Genomic DNA, 24702 nt, shown 5'->3' with positions numbered 1-24702 from the left:
GTGCAAGCCCACTCATCCAACCACGGACATAAAGAGTTTGTGTAGTGACGTGGCCTTGGCTTATCTTGAGGGATACATTCAAAGAGAAGGAACACTTCTACCTTGTGAAAACGCCATCCACGATCCCAATGGTCGCCTCCTCTGCAGGGACGTAGGAGCCGATCTGGGCCAGGATCGTAAGCAGCGCAACCTGCTTTATGTAGGAGCTCTTCCCACCCATGTTTGGTCCAGTGATTATCATCACTCTCTCCGAGTCCTGCTGGGAACAGCAACAACAAAACGGACTCTCACAAAGTGCACCAGAAGAGCATTAGAACGACTGGCTTTTATGTGGGGTGTGCATCTTGATAGAGAGTCTAATTATATAACCCAGGCTGGCCCTTAGCTCACTATGTAGACCAGGTTGGCCTCATGACTTAATCCTGTCTCCACCTGCCAAGAACTGAAATTACAGGTGTCCACTACCATGTTTGGCTTGGAAAGGTTTTTCTGTTGATCTTCTTGTGGTATCTGCAATTCATCCCACAAATGGGACTTCATTAGGCAAAGCACTGCTTTGTGGAGTATTTACATATCACTGAATTAATTCATTTTCCATTCCTGTAACAAAATGGCTAGGGTTAGGTAATTTGTTAAAGAAAAAGGTTCACTAAGGTCAAAGTTCTAGCTATTCAAGAGTATGCTGTTGACTTTTTCTCAGGCCTGCTAACGGTTTCACAGTGGATGGCGTCAAGGGATTCATTTCGCAGACAGGAACTAAGAGGCTGGAGAGGGGCCAGTCTTGCTCCTTTTATAAAGGCCCATTACTATGAGAAATAACTCATCCCAGAAGACCAGCACTAATCCATTCTGAGGGCAGCACCCCAATGACTTAATTATCTTCTACTTGGTTACATTTCCCCGGGGGGGGGGGGGGGGGGGCGGGGATGACAAAAGAAACACAGATGTCAGCAAGAATATGAAGAGGTGCCCGATTTCAATAAGGGAAAGACACCATCAAGAGACACCAGCATGATAATTACATGAAAGAAAGAAAGAAAGAAAGAAAGAAAGAAAGAAAGAAAGAAAGAAAGAAAGAGAGGAAGAAAGAAAGGAAGGAAGGAAGAAAGAAAGAGGAGAAAGCCTGTCATGGTTGTTAATGTCAAGTTTTGGTGAGGGAGGCTGGAATTTTTATTCTGCTGTGGGAGAAAAACACAGCACAACATTTTGAAAAACTTCAGTAATAGTTGCTAAAGTTGAAGCAGACAAAGCCAAACAATTCTGGTCCCATGTACACACTAAATAGAAACGAGCGCACTATATACCAAAAGACATAGAAAAGACTATTCACAGTGCTGCCTTGCCTTGCTGACCGCCCCGAGCTGGAGCATCTCATGTGTTTACCCATCCTGGCACACATAGATGGAGGAAGCATGGGGTAAGAATGTGCACAGCTGCAGGAGCAGGTCAACCATGCAGCAGTAACCTGGGGGCCATGGCAGGAAACACAGACATAGCTGTCCTTAAACAATGGCGGGGAAATGGCTAGCTGGATGAAAGCAAGTGTGGCCCCAAATCTCAGGAAACGTAATCTAGGCGGATGAAGGAATGAACTGCGAGAAGCAAATCCCACCACTTCTAGAAGAAAGCGTTGGAGGTAAGGTAGAAAATGAGTTACTTAGTGGAAACATAAAACAATTCTGCCCAGGCCAAACATAATTGTATGCGATGTGCACCAAAACATAAGTAAACAATTGCTCGCAACAACTGCAAACTGCTCAAATGTTTAGAATAGATAAACTATGATATAGCTGCACAGAGACAGGAATGACAAGGAGGAACACAAAGATATAAATCATCAAAAGGAAGCTGTTAAATCACCAAACAAAGCATGACAAAGCAGCCATGTTACATAACTCCTGCCTCGTATCAACACTGAAGTAGTGGAGACAGGCAAAGGATATAAATAGCCTATTTGTAGCGAAAGAAACACACAAGATCTAAAAACATATCAGCAGAAAGTGCAACCAGAAGTCTAGTACAGGGGATCTGCAAGGTATTCCTAACATTTATCTAAAAGAATAGGCGGTAAATATCCAAGGAAAATGGAATATGTACGTTGCAGAGACAGTTGTACTCCTGTGTTCATTGCAGCAAGATTTACAGCATCCAAGAACTGGAAACAAAGTAGGCGTGGTGGCACACACCTTTAATCACAGCACTCTGGGAGTTCCAGGCCAGCCTGGTCTACAAAGTGAGTCCAAGACACCCAAGGCTACACAGAGAAACCCTGTCTCGAAAAACCAAAAAGAAAAAAGAGAAAAGGGGGGCGTGGGGGTGGGGAACAGCTCCTCAACATCAGAGGGCCTATCAACAGGCAAAAAGACAAAGATGATAGCTACATACAATGGAATGTTATTCGGCCATAAAACAGGTGATAAATTCTGTTATTTGTGGTCAAAAAAATAAAACTAAAGACCATGATGCTAAGTTCAATAAGCCAGGCACGTGACCAAATTCACATGTAGAATATAAATCTCCTGTTCTCATTTGGGAGGGACTGGAACCAGAAGGTGAGGACGCAGAGAGATGGGGGGGGGGGCAGTTACCAGTGGACAAGAAGCTTTGGTGCTGTTGCACAGCAGGGTGACTACAGGAACTGGTGATGTCCTATGTGTTTCAAGAAACTGGGAAGACTCAGAACGCACTCACTGTGTGAACTGTCTGTCTTTCGGAACTCTAACATCTATTTCCAGTATGTAATTGTGTGTACCAGAGAAGCCCAGGATCGGGGTTCTAGCATTGCTGGGATCCAGTGAGGGTCTTCGTGTACGTGGCACACAGCCAACTTCTGGCTGGGTGCTCCCATGGCTAACAGGATAACTGAGTCTTCTCAGGCTTTCTTAAGGGCACTAATCCCACCCAGGGGGATTCCACTCTGAAGATCCAATCAAGCCCAGTAATTAGAGACACCTCTTAACACCATCACCTTGGTGCTTAGGCTTTTCGCTTTGGAGGGAACAGAGCCATACTGGCCACGCAGCAGATCTTCCCAGAAGCCTGAGCTAATCGTGGAAGCTGCTTTGGCCCACTGCTGCTTGTGCAGCTGACAGTCCCTTTTCAGAACTTAGCCCAGACACAGTGTAGTTGCAGCAGGCATTCCTGGTCTCTTCAGCCTGACTTTCTTAGCTGATCTATACCTCTATCAAGTTCCTTTGGTGTCAGAAGGCTTGATTTTTGCTTTTCAGTGACCAGCCAGGAGGCTGGCTCTAGGCTCAGTCCTGCCTTAAGGCTTTTCCACAGGTCTGAGCTGCACATACCTCCCTTCACCAGGCTGTGTGCTGAGCCCGCCACCTGCCACTCTATCGCCCTTGGCCATCCCACTTTCTTCGTCTCCTCTCTGAGGTCACCTTATTTTGCTTGCTTGTTATTACACATCTCCCTGCTAGAAAGTTCCCATGATAGATGAGTTTGATAGTCAAATGTATCACAAAGTAGTTATCTACCACATTTCCATTTTAAAAGCAATGTCTGTGCTGCCTATAGAAATTGGGAAGATATGAGTCCTTTTCTCCCATCCCAAGATGGCATCATATGAAAGATAATGAGCAAGGACCCCCCCCCATTCAATGTGCTCATTTATCTTCTGGTGGGACTGGTACCTGAGAGACCACACATCCTTTGAAGGCTTCCAGATACATCCATACCAGACATTAAATCTGCTCAGAAAAGCAGTCAGGGTGAGTGAGCATTCCCTGAGAGAACAGTCAGAGGCCACTGTTGGCATGACTAAACATCCTATCAGGATTGAACAAAGCCAAAACTCGGCTAGAGCTCCCTCTGTTCCCATGGGGCCTGGTGAAGTGAACAGGAGTGTGTGCAACTGGACCCAGGATAAGGTCGCACACTGAGAAAGCCTGAAGAAACTGCAGAATGGATTAAAGAATGAACTGAGGCAAACAAAAGCTGTAAGTACCATAGCAGGAGGCTCATCAGAGTGCTACCGGATGAGCCGGTGGGAGGTGGTAGAGGCCCTACTGGAACCCAAGGCATAGGTACAAAACTGCACTCAGAGTTTCACCCACACATGCACAGAAAGGGGGAAGCTGTGGAGTTCCTCCGCAGGATGGGCACTTCCCTCAAGAATCTGCCATCTGCAGGAAGGCATCTATCTGAACAGAGTTCAAAATTCAAGAGTCAAACTGCTGACTAGAACCTGAAATGCCCAGGTACCCACAAACTTAAACACTATCTGCTCTGGGAAAGACAGAAAAATCAACAGCATAACAAAGTCAGACAGGGCTGGGAAAAACTTAGTTAGCTAAGTGCTGTGCAAGCCCCAGGACCTGAGTTTGGATCCCTACCACTCACAAATAAAGCCAGGCAAAGTGGAGCGTGCCTGTAACGCCAGAGACGGCAAAAGCCCTGGGTCTTGCTGGCCAGGCAGCCAAGTTGAAACAGCAAGTTCCGGGTTCAGTGAGAGAGCCTGGCTAACAAAATAAGGTAGAGAGTGACTGAGAGAGACACCCAGTGTCAACACTCTGCCTTACACACACACACACACACACACACACACACACACACACACACACACACGAGAGCTCATGGGCTTCATCTCCTTTAGTTCTTGCAACAGTTTCATAGAGGAAAAGTCTTATTATAGCCCATCCTGGGCTCACACTTGCAGTCCTCCTGCCTCGATCCAGTGTGACAGGTGTGCAGCACGGTCCCTAAGCTCCCATGTAACAAGTGAAGAAGCGCAAAGGCTTGGAAAGCTAGGGAGCGTGCTCAGTAGTGCAGAGCTACCAGCAGCCAGACTGATGGCAGACAAGGGACTGCTGCTCAATGACTCAGGGGAGAGGCTTCAGCTTGGTGCCCTTGACTCTGCCACTGGACATATTAGGATGACTGTAAGCCCAAAGTCAACACCAGAGAAGAATCCAAAACTGTCACATGTTCATTTCGAAGGCCCAGGTAAGAGCTAATTCTTCACAAACCATGGTCTCTTTCTTGACAGGCCCAGATACTAAAATCTATCTTTAAAAAACGCAATAGAATTATTTTTATAGTAGCTGCGGGCCACCAGGAAAAATGTCAGTTTTAAAGTGCTTTATTTCCTGAAAAATGTCAATCAATGGTGAGTTATAGACAAAAACTGTCTCTACGTAAGCTCTCGGTCAAATCTCTGCGCTCTTAAGCCAAGGTGAATGATAAACAGGGAGGGGGCAGTGAAGCTCACAACTGAGATGCCAGGGTAGTGGTCTAAACCTGTTTGATCCTGGGTCCTACCCAGTTCCATTCAATAGGGTAGCAGAAGCAAGGATGGTGCCCAGCTTTTCACCTACAGATGAGAATAACTAGTGAATATATATGGTGGCCTGCCCCAGGCGACAGTAACATAATGGTAGAACAGAATTTGAAACTTTATCTGCTATCACCACATAGTGCTCTCTATGCCTGCATAACAAAATGTGATACATGGGAGGAATCGTAAGACAGAAAGACATACGACCATGGACAGATTGTTTCTGGCTCGTGTCATGATAAAGGCTCTACACGAAGTAAATACTTGTTTGGGGTCTTGAGGAATGAGCAAGAGTTCAATTGTTGGGCATGGGTTAGAGAGAGGAAGAGAAAGGATCACTCTGGAAGATACCTGCACACATGTTTTGAAGACAAGAAAACCAGCATCAGCTGGAGAGATGGCTGGGCAGCTAAGAGGTTTGTGTTCTTCCAGAGGACCTGAGTTCGTATCCCAGCACCGACATCAGGTGGTACATGACCACCCAGAACCCTGTTCTGGGGGATCCAGTGTCCTCTTTGGCCCCTGAAGAGTATCCATACACACACCGTGCACTCACGTGGAAACACACATACACATGAAAGCAAATAAATAAACCTTTTTAAGTTGGTATCTAACAAATGTCTTCTCCTGTTTCAGGAGCAGGAGAGAAGAACAACACAGGATAAAAGTCACAGGAAACAACGTAAGTACCATGCTCACTTCCCCTGGGGCTGTAGGGATGGCCCAGTGGTTAAGTGGCCACACAGCTCTTGCAGAGGATCTGAGCTCAGTTCCCAGCATCCATTTCAGGCACCCCACAAGCACCTGTAACTCCAGATCTGATTACCCCTTTTGGCCCCCAAAAGCACCTACACTCATGTGTAAATACTCATACATGGACTGTCGTGCACACGTAATTAAAAACACATCTTTAAATCATCCTTCTTCATTTTCACACCTGGGTTCACTTATCTAATCACCATGCTGTATGAAAAACACATCGGTAGTGGTACTATTTATGTAACCATCCAGGAAATGAAGCTAAGCTCAGACATTTCACGTTAGGCATCATCAGTCCATATGGTAACTGGAGATGCACAGTCAACGGCTACAGACCATTCCTACAATTAGTGTTATATTTAGTTGCTATACAGCCAAAGCAAGCATTGCTGGGGATCTAAAAGGACTTGTAGTGGGAGGAAGAGGAAACTGGGAAGTAGGCCCTCACCCTTACCAGCTTCAAACATCCATATGTACAAAGCAGTGCCTGTCTACTACACACCACACACAGTACGGGGGACTAAAGAGCCTAAGGCTGCTTATTAGCCTGGAGCCCGTACTTGCCTCTTAGGCAGCTGGGTAGTGGATGTCCCACAACCTAGAGACCCACATAGTTCAGGGGCTTCCTGCACACTAGACTCAACCCCCCCCCCCTGCCCCGCAACCTATTCCAACTGTGCTTCCTAAAGCAACACAGTTGAATTTATATTACTTATCACAAAAGCCCACCCACCAGATAGCCATGTGGCTTAATGAGCAGACAGCCACAGGACAGTTAAAGCTGCCATGTCATATTATGGACTACTCCAAGCAGTGTGTCCTTAGGTTTCACAGGGCCATAAGGATATAAGGTATTGACCTCTGAACCCTCATGAGACAGCCAACACCCTCTAGGCCACAGCAACCCTCTCTTTATGGCAGCGTGCTGTTAAAGTGGCATCATTTCCTATGTGTTCCAGGCAGGGAGCATGGCTGGGAAGGCACCACTTGCCCTAGACTAGGCCTATGTTTCCAGAAAGTGTCTAAGACTCATCTTGGGCAGGCTCTACATTGCTTTCCCATTCTGGGAATTAGTTTCTCACAAGTATAAAGAGGTGTTACACTGTAGTAGCTCATTTCCTTCTATTTCTTCAGTGCAATATTCTGTAAACTGAGAAATGTCATCCTGAAAAAGTAACATTTTATGGAAGAAAAAGAGGCAAAACTTGAAAGAGAGATTTGAGGACTGCTGAAGGTGTCTCAGTTAACCCTCAGTAACAAACCCAAGTAGGAGATCCAGCTGTGTGTCAGCGGCATGCTATGGACAGTGCCATGACATCAATAGAGCCTGCTGTGTGTCAACGGCATGCTATGGCCAGTGCCATGACATCAACAGAGCCAGCTATAGTCAGCGACATGCTATGGCCAGTGCCATGACATCAATAGAGCCTGCTGTGTGTCAGCGGCATGCTATGGACAGTGCCATGACATCAATAGAGCCTGCTGTGTGTCAGCGGCATGCTATGGACAGTGCCATGACATCAATAGAGCCTGCTGTGTGTCAACAGCATGCTCTGGACACTGCCATGACATCAATAGAGCCTGCTGTGTGTCAGTGGCACTATAGACACTGGTTTGACATCAATAGAGCCAGTTGTGTGTCAGCGACATGCTATGGACACTGCCATGACATCAATAGAGCCTGCTGTGTGTCAACAGCATGCTCTGGACACTGCCATGACATCAATAGAGCCTGCTGTGTGTCAGCAGCATGCTATGGCCAGTGCCATGACATCAATAGAGCCTGCTGTGTGTCAGCGGCATGCTATGGACACTGCCATGACATCAATAGAGCCTGCTGTGTGTCAACAGCATGCTATGGACACTGCCATGACATCAACAGAGCCAGCTGTAGTCAGCGACATGCTATGGACACTGCCATGACATCAATAGAGCCTGCTGTGTGTCAGCAACATGCTATGGCCAGTGCCATGACATCAATAGAGCCTGCTGTGTGTCAGCGACATGCTATGGACACTGCCATGACATCAATAGAGCCTGCTGTGTGTCAGCGACATGCTATGGACACTGCCATGACATCAATAGAGCCTGCTGTGTGTCAGCGACATGCTATGGACACTGCCATGACATCAATAGAGCCTGCTGTGTGTCAGTGGCACTATAGACACTGGTTTGACATCAATAGAGCCAGTTGTGTGTCAGCGGCATGTTATAGATACTGCTATGACATCAATATAGGAATGTATATTCCCTGTCCTTGTCAAGGCAAAACACTTTGGGAAACACACACACACACACACACACACACACCATGGCGGGGGCTGGAGAGATGGCTTAGTGGTTAAGAGCATTGGTTGTTCTTTCAGAGGACCCAGGTTCAATTCCCAGCAACCACATGGCAGCTCACAGCTGTCTGTAACTCAAGTTCCAGTGGACTCAACTCCCTCACACAGATATTCATGTACACCAAACACCAAATGTACATAAAAATAAACAGTATTAAAAAAAAAAAACAGCGTGGCTTAGTAGGATAAGTACAGAGATGGTAGGTGTGGGGTGTGGGATCTATCATCAGAGCGTTGGTGAAGGAAGGCTTCAAGCCAGAAGACATCTAAGAGGGAGAAGAGGCAGAGCCTGGAATGGAGAAGTGGGCTGTGGGTGTGAGAGAGGCAGGAGGGGGTGAGCTGGGGAAGGATGGCATTCTTAGCAGACGGAATGCCATCTGCAAGGCCAAAGGTCCAGTTTAGTGAGGACTCTAAGAGGGCCAAACAGCTGGAACGCACAGATGAATTCACACAGGAGTGCAGTTTGCAAGGTCAGAAGAGGCTTCGGGAAAGTGAGTGGAGGTGCACAGGTCGGAGGAGGTAGAAATTAAAGGACAAAGCAGGGACAGAAAATGTTCCTAACCCTGGGAGAGGGAGAGTAATCAAACAGCTACTTTGCTTACAAGAACTATAAGGATTTCATATAACCCAGAACCCAGGAAAGCTAGAGGAATTTAGATGTAAGAAAAATTAATTTTCCAAACTGTGTAATAATTGGAAGTAGCAATGCTACCTAACTTTGAGGACATTTCTGTCAGGGTATAGTGTATAAATTAATAGGCAGAGTACATTTTAGATTGAATTTTACATAGTAAGTTCTTTCTCTAACTATTCCTGTATATAAATATATACCCTGAAAAACAGAATGGGCTTCACCATAGCAACACTCTGTATCAACTCCTACTCAAGTTAGGAGAAGCATATGTAAAAGAAATGAATATTCTGGAACATTCTAAGTTGCCTACTAGAAAAAAAAATACTCCATTTAATTTGTAAAGATTTAAATACACGAGTTAATGATTTGTTTATATGTCCTAATAATTAGAAGGCACTTCAATTCTTCAAATCAGACTATTAATAACATAGTACATTATTTTTTTTAAGAGGAAAATAAGAACATAAAAGAGAAATAAGAAACAAAACACCAATGCCAAGATAACATTCTTGGGTCAAGTGGATGGGCATGGGCAGTAATGAGCATGTTTCCTGAGGGGCTTATCAGTTAAACATAATCCAAGCTATTCGATATTAGAATTACACTACTTTCTCTAGAGGAGCTATGGTCTACTGGCATAGAAACTGAAAACAGAGGCCTCATTCTCATATAGACAATAAAATTAGCATTTGCTAGCTTACATGCCAATTGATAGTATACACATCTAGCAAGAATGAACAACTTCTCAGACACTGTGTCTCTGGTTGCTGTGGTCTGCCTGACCTCCCCAGTTCAAATGGAATTCCAAGTCCCTCTATAACAGCATCGAAGGGCCTTTAGGGGATAATTTGATATTCAGGGACTGAGAGGGACCTCCCCTTCTCCCACAAACTGAGGACACAGTGACAGGTGCCACACATAAGGCACAAAGCCAGCTCACACAAGGCACTGACACCTTGATCTTGAATTCAGACCCCAGAACCATGAAAGGTTGTCTGTGAACCACCTCGTCTACGGCACTTCACTGTAACTATATCGTAGACATACAACAGGCCCAGTGATGATGCACATTATGACTACCAATCCCATATGACTTTATATATAACACTAAAGTAGACAGAATGCAAAGCTGTTCATCTTACTCCTTAGGGCTGGACAAACTGACCGTGCCACACATCCTTGATGGAGGCCCCACATGGAATACTGCTACTGTGCCAGCTCCGTGCTGACCTCTCTCTGGCTGCTCTCACACATCTCAGTTCTCCCACTGACTTAGAAGATGTGCTAATACTTTGTTTCTAGCCACTCTGCGTGTCGCTTCTGTCACGCATGTGCTGCTATCTTGCCGCATGTTTCCATTCAGGGTCTATAAATTTTTGATTCTTCGGGGCCCTCCCATAGCTGCTTGCCCTCACTGCACACATCCCATTCCTCGACGTCTCTGCTGTCTGGACCACTATCATCCTTCACAACAAATCCCACTGTCATTTTAGACAACTTCAAAAGTCATGTGGGCAGCTCTCTCACTTTTCATTTTCTTTTTTCTCTTTTTAGGATTTATTTATTTATTATGTATACAACATCCTGCCTGCCCGCCAGAAGAGGGCACCAGATCTTATTATTCTGAGCCACCATGTGGTTGCTGGGAATTGAACTCAGAACCTCTGGAAGAACAGCCAGTGCTCTTAACCTCTGAACCATCTCTCCAGCCCCCTCTAACTTTTCTTTCTCAAACTCTTGTTTCATGATCTCATTTCCAAAGCAGTGCCACCCACTTCCTAAATCTTGGCATCAGTGATAACACCAATACCTCTGAAATCTTGCTTTATCATGGGGGCAGGGGGCTAAGTATATGTTAAATTAATTAACATCACCATTGTTCTGTAAGAGACCTCCGGCCTGGACCAGATAATCACTTACATTCTTTCAGAGTATTTGAAAATAGTGCAACACAGGACAGAGCATGCTTATGCTGTATGCTAATGGAAAAAGCATTGTATAATTCTAGCATCATTAGCATACTTGTGAATACACCATGGTTTTTTTTTGGCTTACATAGAAGAAATAAGATAATCATCTTTAGTTGTTAAATCTTTGCATCTACAGAAAAATTTCCATTGGGAATTATATGAATTCCACAATTGGTGGTGACAATAAAACTATTTGTGGGATTGGTCTATTGAAAGCTGAAAGCTGGCTAACTTAGGAAAATATTTGATTCTTACAAGGGCGAAGTCAAGGTCCTTACCACACACTGATTTCTGCTGTTGAGTGGTACCTACTGGTTTTGGGTATCATGTGATACTTACTGATAAACTCGTACTGTTGGGCACAAACTGATCCTGTTCACCCAGCAACACGTCAATCATAGGGTGTCTTCCATTTTTTATGATGATTTTCTTTTCTTCTTGTAAAGTTGGCCTGGAAAATAAATTCATCAACTTGTAGACACGAAAGGAGCTTTTTACAAGAAGCACTGACTAGGTGACATGGTGACACACCTTTAATCTCAGCACTAGGGAGGCAGAGGCAGGGAGACATCTGTGAGTTCGAGGCCAGCCTGGATACACTGATACAGTATGAACAACAAAACCCTCAAAAACACACGTGCAGAATAAGACTTTGAGAATAGGACTTAAATTAATGAATAAACTCAATATCAGCAGCCCGGATGACAGCACACCGGAGGACAGGCCTCAGAAGGCCTTAGCAAGTCCATCTTCATGTGATTCTGGTTTTCACTTGCCTGCCACTATCTGACATCAATCAGGACCCGCATCACTGAACACATTTGGATCACTGTACAGCACTTCATTAGTCCTGTAAAGGTTAAGTTATCACCCTAATATAAACGGCACTGGGTTTGGGTTAAGAGACTGAAAAAAATCTAATGTTTTCGTGAAAGGTGCTTCTGTAGTATCTTTTGCTTTTCATCTAACATGTAAATTTCCACCATTTGTCTTAAGTCTTTATATCTTATCAGTTTTATTTATTTATTTATTTATTTTTAGATTTATTTATGTGTATAGATGTGCACCATGTGAGGGCCTGGGAGTTATGGCCAGCTGTGGGCAGCCATGTTGCTGGTGCTGCGATTTGAATGCAGGTCCTCTGTTAAAGCACCCAGTGCTGCCAACCACTGCGCCATCTCTCCAGCCCAGCTTATCCATTTCTAAGTGCAGCTTTACTCTGCTTATCAAAGCCTCCGAGGTCAGGACACTGGCTCAGATGCTAACACTGAGATCAGTTTGGTGTCTGCCTTCCTGGCCTTCATCAGCACAATTATGCTCAGACACATACTGCACTGGTTGTGTTCTACTTGAATATTTCAACACATCATCCCACAACCACTTTAACTCAATAGCTTATTTAAACAATAATTTAATTATTTAAATAATCATTAAATGTATTTCACCATCTACTACCTGAGCCTAGTGAATCCTTTTTTTTAATTTTTCAAATCTAATTTAAAGGTAACTTTACAGAAGACTAATAGAATAGTTTTAAAAATTCAACCTCAGAAAAAAATAGCTATTATTACTATTACTATTATTATTACTATTATTATTATTGTTGTTGTTGTTGTTGTTGTTGTTGTTGTTGTTATTATTAACTTTTACACTGCTGGGATTGAGGATCTGGCCCCACTCATCTCAGGTAAGTGCTACACCACTGATCTATAGTCTAACGAGCGTGGCAAACCACAGGTTTTTTCATTTTTACTTGGTCTTCAAGGCACACATACCTGGAATGGGTAACACGCAGAACATAAGATGCTCATCCATAAATACAACCCGCAAGTTCTAATTTATTTCTAGGAGGCTACAGCTCACAGTTCTGGTTCTTACGTACACAACAACAAAAACGGAATAGTTGGATAATTCCTGAGACAGTCGAAGCTCGTAATTGTCTTAAGGAGGCACAGCTACCTTCAACCATAACGCAAATCACTTTCATTTTTAGATTCATAAATACTAAGTTGAATAATCAATCAAATGAATCCTTTCACTGAACGTCATTTGTTTCCTTCCAATTTCTTGCCCTTCCTAAGTAAACTTTGCTGAACAGACACAGAAACATGGAAAACCATGTATTTTAACAAAACAGAAGAGTCAGGTTCTCATCAGCAAATATTAAATGATGAGTGGTCCCCATGTGTGATAACCAGGCCAGAAGAACACGTTTCATTTTACTGTACAAAATCATTTACAACCAATTCTTGACGCATCAACAGCTGTAACACATTACCAGCTGTAGCTGAAGCGAGTGGCTGTGAACTGTCTTCTGGTAACTATGTCCCCCTGGCTACTGTGGGTAAACAGTGAACACTCTCAACACACCCCGTCAGAGTGAGAAGCAGACTTCAGCAGTGGTGCCTCTGCTCTTTTCATACCTTCTGGAAAGATGTTTTAGCAGTTTGGGAAAGACAACTAAAACAGTAAGATAGTGTGACGGGGATTTTTCCTGTCACACTTGTGTCATCATTCCCTAGTCCCTAGTTGGGCGTGGCTTTTGCTGGCTGGTAAGGGGCTTTCCTCCTGCAGCATGGAGAGGGGCGTGGTCTAGAGCTCTGAGGATATAAATGAGAGCTCAGAGAGAGCGTGGCGTGGCGTGGCGTGGCATGTTGGCATGAGGCGTGTCACAGTTTGAAGAGATTGTGGTTTAGAGCAGACAGACACAGAGGAACGCTGCGGGGCGCAGCAGCTTGGAGGAGACTGCTGGCTGCGTCTGCTGCTGCCGGAGATTGGTATAGCCCCAAAGACCCTTCAACCTAAACAGCCAGGGGAAGTAAAGGGGCCCCCTCTCCCCACCAACCTTCTCTCTCCTATGTAGGGTTAGGAGTTTGGGGCCTAACCACCCCAAATAAAGTGAGTTTGTTTTTGTTTTTGTTTTTGTTTTTTAAGCACTACATACTGCACTGGAGTAAACAGATAAAGAATGCTGACATAGTTCCTAGGTGATAAACAGTAAGGGTCTCAGACAACTCAGATCACTCAAGACCCCCAAGTCTTCCTCAGAGTAATAACAAGGTCCAGCGGACCTCTGTGGAAAATAAAAGGTAGAATTTACTTTTTAACCAACAAAAATACTAAAATTTTTATTTGTCTTCCGGAAGACATTTAAAAACCTACAATTAACCACAAGAAGACCCTTTCCTCCCCTAGCTGCATTTAATCAGTGTTTTTGTTTTTTTTCCCCCCACACCAACAGAAAAGAAATTAGAACAGAGGAACATTTGAAATGACAAGAAAAGAATAGTTTGGGTGTTTGGAGTATAACACTACAGATTTTTATGTAGGAAGCTTATGGGTTTGTTGTAAGAGAGAAAGATTAAGGAACATGTAAGAGATAGACATTTTAAAAATCAAACCCCAGGCGGTCTACAAGTGAAGGCAGGGTATCAGCGCTCTGGCACTGGGCTTACCTCTCTGAGATTTCCAGTGCGGCCACACTGAGAGAGATTTTTTCAGCTCTAAACTAAAATTGACAATGACTTATTCTGTTGCTATCAAAATTATATAATGACAAAACACATCTCGGGAGGGTAAGAAGCAAAGGAAAATTCACAGCTCTGAGATGCTATTCCAGGACAGAACAGCTACAGCAGGGAAGGTAGGCAGGACATGCCACAGGATCATATGGCACTGCAGGCAATGACTGAGGACATCGCGATGTCTTGTGGGAAGAGTGAACCATCTGAACATGAACAGATTTGGCTACTAAAAATTGTGTGTGTGTGTGTGTGTGTGTGTGTGTGTGTGTGTGTGTGTGTGTAAAAAATTTTTTTTAATTACAGTTTTCTCTTTTAACTGTCCCTCTGGGACAGAATATAAATGGTGTTAGTGAAATGAGTAAACACAATAGAAATTAGACAGGAAGGGTTAAATAAAGATTCCATACAGGTGATGTGAAGGTTACAGGACAGTCGATAAGAACATAACTGCATCTTAACAGCATTAGGAAGAGAGGATTGCAATTGTGAAGCTAAGTAACCTGTTGGAGCTAAAGATCGTGGCTCACAAGCACTATCCAAAAAGAGCTGAAAATTTAAGAAAAATGTGTTTGCTTCTCAGAAACTCCTATTGACGCCACAAATGTGTAAGGCAGAAGTCACGTGGACGGCCTGCAGATTCTAAGTTTTATAATAATACTTGATAAGCAGAATACACATTTCTCTAGTTTGCTGCAGTGAGGACTCAGCTATAAGGCAACCCTGTGTACAGCTGCAATCCCTGTGGTTTGATAAAGAGGTAGTAACTGACATGACTGCTATCACTAACGGTGTAGATAGATTCACCATAAATGGGCAATAAAATAAAATAATACACTACATCTAGTGGTATAAGCTGTATACCAATTCCTCCAACTCTCTCTCTCATAAATACAGAAATACTTCACACTCAACAACCTTGCTTTAATACCCTCTATGTACTGGAGATCATAGAATGATTGAATATATATATTTTAAAAACAGACACAATACAAAGAAGAAACAAAGATAAGAAAGGAATAAAAACAGCGAGACTGTCCACCAGCAACTTCAGGCCACAGACACGGCCTGGCAATGCCTTCACGGGCTTTTCTGTTAGTTCTCACAATAAGCCAGGCAGCTAATCAGGCTCTTGGTTTTTCTGAAATATTCAGCTTCATTTAAAAATGCTTCTGAGAGACAATGTATTGAAAAAGATAGAATTACTACTTAAAGTTAGGTCTATTTAATTCTAGCATCCTTTAAGAAAAGGAGAGCAAGGGATATTGGGGTGCTCAGAGGCCGGTGAGGAACAGGGATATGATGCTGGCTCCCCACAGGATGATGAGGAAAGCTCACAGAACCCTGACAGAACACCCACAGTCCCAGCCCTTTGTTCAGACACAAGCTTCTCTCTAACTGCAGTTCTCAAAACTAACGTGAAACATGCTATTACATTCCCAAGTCAAAGCTAACAGCAAAAAGAGACCTCAAGCTTCATTTAAAAACGTCACGGAAGCCTAAAAGCTCCAGGGTAGCATTCACTTCCAGAGCTATGCCAGGCGCCTGCGTTTGACTCAGTCACAGGACAAGGAAGAAAGGAGTTTATTTTTCCAATTAAGCCATACATGTGTGATAAGCAGCTTTACCAAGAGTGCAACACATCTGAACAACTGTAATATTTTATACCAGCAATAGAAAATTTAATTGGATAGTCTCATTTTATCTAAACCCATGGTAAATGAGCGAACTGAAGAACTGTATTACCTGCAGTAGTTTCCTTGCTTAGCGACCTTGGCCAGGGAGAAAATGCAGTCAACAGTTGCTAGGTGATTGACGGCCTTACACAGAGTGTGGTAATGTTCACCAAAATTCCTATAGAAACAGCAACAAGGTGAGCAGGCTGATTTATTGACCTACAACAGCTGTGCAACAAGCAATGTGTCTGCCAGCAACAGAAGCACAAATGAGATAAGCAGGTATATCCAAGGGGTAAGGGAGAAGGAGGGCAGCAGCGCACTGCACTAGCTTTTACTTAAAGTAACTGGTTACTGAGACTTCATCCACTCTGTTTGGGACACTTATATAAACCTAAAGCAGCTTCTGTATAATGAAGTAGACATAGTATACCGTGTGTGTGGGGGGTGTGTGGGTGTGTATGTGGGGGGGTGTGGGGGGGGTGTGTGTGGGTGTGGGGTGTGTGTGTGTGGGGTCTGTGTGTGTGTGTGTGTGTGTGTGTGTGTGTGTGTGTGTGGTGTGTGCGCGCACTATATTCACATTTCATCTGACTGTGACATTTACTTCAGGACATCTCACTTCAGTGTAGAAATTAGATTCAGTCTGCTTCCTTCCATAGCTTCAAGAACTACTCAGGTGGGCAGGACAGCTCCCCCACGCACTCTTCCTTATAGCAACACCCAAGCCTGGGGTCTCAGTGCCTCTCCCACTGAGTCCTGACTGAAGCACTTTCCAAAGAGCACACGTGAGCTGGACCTACACCTCCTACACATATGTCGCAGACGTGCACCTGGTTCTTCATGTGGGTCCCTAACAATGGGAGAAGAGGCTGTGTCTGCCTTTGTCTCTGTTGCCTACCTCTGGATCCCTTTCCCCCTGGCTGGGCTGCCTGGTTTGGCCTCAGTGGGAGGAGACGGACTTACTCCTACTGGGGCATGAGGTATCAGGGTGGGCTGGTACCCTTGGGGGCCTCCCCTTCTCAGAGGCTAAGGATAAGGAGGATTAGGCGGGGAGAGGGCCTGAGGGTGGGGCTGGGAGGAGAGTTAAGAAAGGGCTTGGATCAGACTGCAAAGTGATTAAATAAATAAATGGGGAAAAGATTATTTAGATACAGTCTACTCTGCTCTTTCTCATGCCGATGATATAAGACATGTCAATGAGGAGAACCACTATTAAACTGTAAATACTACAGCTACCAAACACGCCCTGTTTAGCCTTTGGGCATACTGCTGTACACCTCACCAAATCTCAAAGCGACCATTCATACTTTTTAAAACAACAAGCCAAACTTGGGCAAGTCAGGTACCAAGTGGAGCCAGGCATGGTGGGCGGAGCACTCCCGTCATCCCATTATCCGTGAAGTAAAGGCAGGGGGTTCTGGAGTTTTAAGATCAGCCTCAAAAGCATGGTACCTTTGATGCCAGCCTGGGCCATAGTGGAAGGCTAGCTCACAAGGAAAAGAAACAACAACGAGAAAACAGATACACTTGGAAAGACTATGTGCCAGCAAGATGCAACCTCATCGCTGTGTCATCAGACAGCTCAAGGCTGAAATCCAAGCACAATGACTTTGGTTGGGGGCCCACGGGAAGCAGATGAGGACATCTCAGTTGTAAAGCTGTTATGAAGACCAGAAGTTGACTAGTAAATGGCGCTCAACAATGTGGGTGGTTAAAAAGAATGGAAAAGATTTTGTCTTATTTGAAAATGCATTTCTGATATATTCTAATCAACTATTATATGGGAGGTAATATAATTCAATTTTTAAAGAATTTAGAAGAAAAGTGTTCAGTCTTCACAGCCTATATCCCAAAACTTGAGACATATTTTGAGAAATGATTTCACTCCAGGAGTGTTCATTGCCTTGATTTTTTCTTTTCCTTTGCAACATTTCGGCCAAAAGTCATATGACTAATGCACAACAGAACCTCAGTGAGAGACACACATGCCGGGGCGGCTGGTATTCAGCCCTCGGATGCCAGCTTCATTGAGGTTAATCATCTCTTTATGACATCATGTTCACAGCCTCTGGCACCTCAGTAAAGGTGAAAAAAGTGAAAAAAGAACCAATGATGCTCTCAAGCGGGGCTCTTAACTGAAAATGGTCTAGATACAGCTCAGCCAGTTTTTAAATCGGGAACTTCAATATGAGTCTTAGTTCTGTCTTTCCTTACTTACTGTGGAAGAGGGTCTTGCTACGTAGCCTAAGGTGGCCTTAGGATCCCAACATACCTGACTCACAGTTTCCCTTTTTCTTTCTTTTTTTTTTTTTTTTTAAGAATTTTATATATTTATTACACATACAGTATTCTGCCTGCATGTACTCCTGCGTGCCAGAAGAGGGCACCAGATCTCATGATAGATGGTTGTGTGTGTGCCACCATGTGGTTGCTGGGAATTGAACTCAGGACCTCTGGAAGAGCAGACTTTGCTCTTAACCACTGAGCCTTCTCTACAGCCCCTCCCCCCTTTTTATTTCTTTTATGCTCTTAACTACTGAACTGTTTCCCTTGCCCAAGTAAAGATGTAGGAAGAAAGAAATATATGTATATGCACACACTCTGAAATCATGTTCCCAAGATGAAGGAATGTAAGTCAATCCAACCAGAACTAGCTACTATTCTAAGTCCGCACACAGAAACATGAAATTACCTAAACACCTTCTTAGACCCTTCAAATGTGACTCTTTGAGTGTGAAATGCTTAAGTTTAGTTTAATTTTCATGTCCTCCATGATTCTACTATGGCAAAGAGAAAAACTTAAAAGATTTAAGAGCCCCTAAAATGAAAGATTGAAAGTTACCTGGAAAAAGAAAATGAACAGGCAAACTTCTTTCTCAAAAGATTCAGGGCAAATGAAGGAAAAGCTTGGTCTCTCTTCCTGGTCTTATACTTGGGTGCCTCTGAACAAAGGAGACTGGTATCTACTTGCTAGCTCCCAAAAAGTCCGCACCTTTTTGTCTTCTGTCACTCTAACAAGCTCCCCAGTGCCCTCACTGAACCTTTACCATTTAAGTTTTAGACAGTGACTACCAGCTTTCTGTTGAACGGCACTGTGGGCTCAGCTCCAGGCTGATGGGTCAGGACGCACGCTCGAGTGTCCGTTCTGCACGGCGACCCTCCCTCATGCTGTGGGACACCGCCTTCTCACATGTGCATCTTGCTTTATGCTCTTATAAATTGTGTGCAGTACAGCTATTTAACACCACAGGGCTCAGGAAAGGTGAGGACATATAAAGTCCCGTGGTTTCACAGGGTGCACATCCCTCCCAGCTTCAGAGCAGTCGGTGGAAATGAGCTGGGCTAGATGTGTTTACAACATAGGAAATGGCAAACTACAAACGCCACTGCATCCCCGAGAGCAGACACACAGCAGCACACCAGTGCCCAACACTGTCAGTCAGTACAATCCAAAAGAAATCCTTTATCATAAAAATGAAAAGCGTGGCAGATCATTCTAGATTAAAACTGAGTAAAGAAGCATGACCAAATGCAATGTGTAAGAGTTAATTAAATCTTTTTTTAAAAATTGGGGCAGGGGCCACTGGAGGAACTCAAATGTATTCATTTTCAAACATAATTATTTTTACTTTATGTGTATGAGTATTTGTCTGCTTGTATGCATGTGCACCACCTACATGCATCAAATATAGTCCTAAATTAAAATTAAACTTTCTTTGATGTAATAACAGTGTTAAAATTCCCTGGCAGGGGGTTGTTATTTTGAACATTAATTCATAAACACTCGGGGATGAAATTAAGGAAAGCTTCCAAATAATTCAGGAACAAAACTATGTGTGTATATGTACTTTCATACAAATATATATATATACATATACACACACACATATATATATATGCACACACTAGAAACAAAAACCAAATGAAGCAAAATTTAATATTTGCTAATTCTAGATGAGGGTGCATAGAGATGGTCATTCAGTTTTTCTAAAAAAAATTAGAAACCTAGAGAAAAATACAAAAAAAATTTAAAAATTCAGAAAAGAAAAGCAAAGATAATGAAGTCAAAACAACTAACTCTTACCTATCCAGCACAGAGAGGCAAGCTGAGAAGAGTACATTCCAAGGAGGAATTTCTTTTAAAAATGGGATCTACCATGCAAGAAGCATCATTAGCCATAAAATATTGGCACAGCAACAATAAAGTATATTGGGTCTCTCACACATCAGACTGTGATGGGCTTACATCCCAATGGGCTGAAAATAAAACCCAGGAGCACAATACCCCACTCTCTTCTAGCAGGTCACACAAGCAATCTCTACTCTTTTTTTTTTTAATGTAAAAATTTCCGGTCTACTTCTTGGAGCCCAGACTCAGCTTACTGTTCTCTGTGAACTCACTCTAGAAACCCAAGCCATTCAGCGCTGCAGTCAAGGACTAGCTGCTCCCGGAGCTGATTCAGACGTCTGTAGTTTTCCACAATAAAAGGGGAGTGAAAGCGGCTCACAGCTTTTGTGCTACAAGAGGAAGGGGGAGAGAAGAAACCAAGGTTATAAGAATCAATGCTGCCATCATTTCAGAATATTAAAGCGGTTGTTATTCACTCATGAACCTTGAACATAAACAGAGAGCATTCTTTACTTGTGGTCCCGGAGTTGACTCTTAAACAATATGACTCCACTCAGGAAGCTTTTACAATGTTCTTAAAATTATATCCATACGAAAAAGTCAGAGTTGAAACTTGCTTCATTGGCAAAGGCTTTTTTTTCTTTCTGTTATGCTATATGAAAATCCTTGCTTAAAAATATCAGAAGCAAATGCAATTTAAAAAAAAAAGATGTGACAAAGAAAGGTGGACACATTGGTGAAGGCTGCATAACTCTTGAAATTTTATACTTTCCTGTTTGGCATAATTCAGTGCAAAAAGAAAAATAATCACAAAGAAGGTCGGTGCATAAATCCAGAATGTAAAAACAACAGTTCTTGAGGCCCTCTCCCAGGAGCACCTCCAGGCTTGAGCGTAAGCCACCATCTGCATCAGGAGCTGGTGTCCCCAGTTAGAGATGCTAGACCAAGACCTCGACCAAGTCATGTACCCGCGGCAATGACTTGTCCAAACAGAACAGGCTTTATATGAACTCCAGTAGAGCGAGTGCTGTGAGTGTGGCCCCCATGGGTGTGTTTAGTACAACACCTAGTTATGGGGACACAGGGAGTGGAAGCTGCTTCTGTTGACAGCTAACCAAGGGAAGGAACATGCTTGAGAAGAGCTCCTCGAAACTGCGGGTGCTCCAGTCTGTGCTCCTCGGCTCCTACATCGCACTGCTACAATCATCCTTCACTCACCTGTTGGACAGTCATCATCTAACGAGACCCTGACTCACCCTGATATCAAGGCTCCAGCAGCCAAACACCAGAGTGTCTTATGTACTCATTAGAACGCTACCCCTGCAAGTTCAAAAGACGCTACTATCAACGTCTGCTGTGTTTGTTGCTCTCCAGTTACATGACTGAGAGTTGTAAGCAAATGTTTTAGCACAGCTTTTTCTTCTAGAGCAATTCAGTGAGACGCCCAGTTACTGTTCTACAGACCAATATGGCATTAGTAATGTCTCTTTATAAAGCACATTTTCATTCGTTATCTTTCATACGGGACAAAAGTCAATACAGAGAAGAATGCTCTAAGGATAAAAACATCCTCCAAGGCAACATCTACAGCTTTGGTGGCATAAGGGGGAAAAACGAGGTATTTGATTTCAAGAAACCCATGTTTGTGCCTAAAGTAGCTGTTGCCATGGCAATAGATAGTAATTACATTATTTAATTAACATAAACTAATAGCCATTGTCATCAGGTTAAAATTTCCCTTTATCCTTAACATAAGAATTCCTTCATCTCACCACCAGCCAGAAGTCTCCCTAACATTGTCTTGGGCAAACCTTGGTGTTCTCGTCCCCAGTCACACAGAAGAGGAGAAAGATAAGCAGTAACAAACACTCCAGCCAGCACAGGAGCCAAAGTGCACACTCTGCCCAAGTCCTCCGGGGCTGGCTGCAAGGGACTCATACTAGCCAAGGACAAAACATTCTCTCACATTATCGGTTCTATCCATCAGTTCAATATATAAGCTACAAGAAGAAGTAACCATTATAGCCACGTGCCAAGGAAAACATTGAGGAAAAAAAAACATAAAGCTCAGTGAAGTAGAAAATGAAATTTCAGCTTCCTAGAAGAAATGTCAGGTGAATCGTTCATCAAAACGCTCAAACAACCGCATTCACCTTCCAGTTGAAGGCTTCTTAATTTCTCCCTGTGTATCCACAGCCATGGGGCAAGAGTGTAACTGACAACATATTAGACATATTAAAACATGTTCTTCAAAAGTGTTTTTAAATGAAAGACAAAAACAGCTAAAGAAAATCATCTCTGAGATTCAAAGTCCATAAGAAAATCAAAGGAAGAGAACTACTCTTGCTTCGAGAGTGTGGCTGGCACTGGCCTGTGAGCACAGACACACGTGCCACAATTCACGCTACAAGTGCAAACGGCCTTAAACTTACCTTCCAACCTTCACCCAATCAGTGGGGATGCAAGATACAGCCGAGTTCTTTATTTCAATCATAAACTAAAATAAATGCAAATGAACAGTGAGCTATTTAAACAGGCAGCCAACCACGGTATAGGCTTCTTGCAATCTGTGCTCTGACACTTTAGTAAACATTATTGTTAGTAAACATTTAAAATAAAACCAGTATTATTCTTGGGGAATGTTGGTGTTTTCTAATAATCTCTTTCATTCATTACTATCCATGTATTTTTAAGAATTCTGTTACTCAGTAAGATTAAGTTTAAAGTGTGTAGTGTGTGTGTTTTGTGTGTGTGTGTGAGAGAGAGACAGAGACAGACAGGGGCGGGGGAGGGGGGCACCGCACAAGCATACAACTCTGGAGGCAGAGGAGAGCACTGGTTGGGTATCCTGCCCTGTCACTCTCTCTGTCCTACTTCCTGGGTCTCTCACTGGACCTGGGACACTTTCAGTTAGACTGGCTAGCAGCGAGCCTTGGAGGTCTGCTGTTTCCTCCCCTCCCCCTGCTTCAGGGCAGAAGTTACAGGTGCATATAAAGGCAGCCATCCTTTGGCTTTCTGCATAGGTGCCCGGATCAGAACTGAGGTCCTCCTGCTTGTGCAGGGAGGGCTCTTATGCCCAGAGTCAACTCCTGATTGTACATACAAAGACTATATAAAATGTTCAATTATTCTGTTCTACTAGTTTGAGATACATGTTCCCGAAACCTAAAAAGAATAGGGCTTTTGGAATAGTTTTCATATAAGACAGGAAGACAGCTCTGACTTCTGCAACATGAAGATATTTCTTTTCTTATGAGAACATATGTTTTCCTTTATAGGAATTCTACCTTTTCAAAAATCACTGGGTTTTATTGATTAAATTTGTTCTTTGACAATTTCACACATATATTTGATACATTCTGTTTACTACTCCACACCCCTTTCTCTCTCTCTCACCTGTCATCTTCCAATCCTCCTTACAGGTCCTCTTCCTATAATCTTTTGTTTTGTTTTGTTTTGTTTTGTGACTAGTGGTTTTAACCAAGACCGTCTGTTTGGCCACATGTTTGGAACTACACTTGAGAGCATGAAGGGTTTGCTGTTCGGTCCCTCTCACAGAAGCCATCACCTTCCACGGTTCAGTAAGAAGGCTAGGGGCCTTATGAGCTCCGCTACCCAGAAGACAGCACTGCAGCCCTTCTTATTTTTAGGCTCTTATATTCTTTCCACTCCCTCTTTCTGCAATATTCCCTGAGCCTGAAAGTAAGGCTTCCTTCATATACCCAGCCATGCTCCCTCTGCATATGAGCCTCTCTGACATGAACCGGAAGTAAAGGAAGTTAATTTCTACCACACCCCACTTGTAGCTGGAGTCAAAGATGTGTCCTCTCAGTGTACTCCCCAGCACATATTATCACACACACACGAATGCATACATGCACAAATCTGTGTTCTGTTCAGCTACGTTTTCAAAAAACCTACACTGTATACAATTAAAACCCAAAACCTCTTGAGTTAATTAATTCTGTGATGGTTTCATAGAGTTTTTCATTTGTCTGTTTTATAATATGCATATAACTTTATATCTGTCATGTCTTTATTTTTTTACAATGAAAAATACTGTAGTTTGCACATTAATGGTTAATATTTATTCGTTTCCATACCAAACACAAATTTTGAAGCTAATGATATCTTCATATATAAAAATTGATTAATACAGTTTCAAATCTGCCATACTCAATTCTACAGTTAAGAATTAACAGTCTAGAGCTAGAGAGATGGGTCAGTGGCTAAGAACATTGGCTGCTCTTCCAGCAGACCTAGGTTCAATTCCCAATACCCACATGATAGCTCACAACTGTCTGTAACTCCAGTTCCAGAGGACCCGGCACCCTCACACAGACATACATGCAGGGAAAACACCAATGCACATAAAATAAAGATA

General features: G+C 43.2%; 1 protein-coding gene across 5 annotated transcripts in view; it reads right to left on the bottom strand.

Annotated features, from left to right (window-relative positions):
• Nucleotides 1-24702, bottom strand: part of MSH3 (mutS homolog 3) — a 122847-nt gene that overhangs the window by 29795 nt on the left and 68350 nt on the right. For 3 of the 5 annotated variants that reach the window (XM_084802047.1, XM_084802049.1, XM_084802051.1), the window contains 5 exons: nucleotides 22751-22815; nucleotides 20591-20707; nucleotides 16260-16367; nucleotides 11332-11443; nucleotides 102-259 (listed from right to left, as the gene is read on the bottom strand). In XM_084802047.1, the coding sequence (XP_084658173.1) occupies nucleotides 102-259; nucleotides 11332-11443; nucleotides 16260-16367; nucleotides 20591-20707; nucleotides 22751-22815 (560 nt within the window). The remainder of the gene's footprint in view (nucleotides 1-101; nucleotides 260-11331; nucleotides 11444-16259; nucleotides 16368-20590; nucleotides 20708-22750; nucleotides 22816-24702) is intronic. The other 2 variants (XM_084802048.1, XM_084802050.1) reach the window with 1 other exon arrangement.

The sequence above is a fragment of the Acomys minous genome (genome assembly GCF_964271855.1).
Source record: "Acomys minous genome assembly, chromosome: 11".
Classification (NCBI taxonomy): domain Eukaryota; kingdom Metazoa; phylum Chordata; class Mammalia; order Rodentia; family Muridae; genus Acomys; species Acomys minous.
This window is presented reverse-complemented; position numbering and strand designations above follow the sequence as displayed.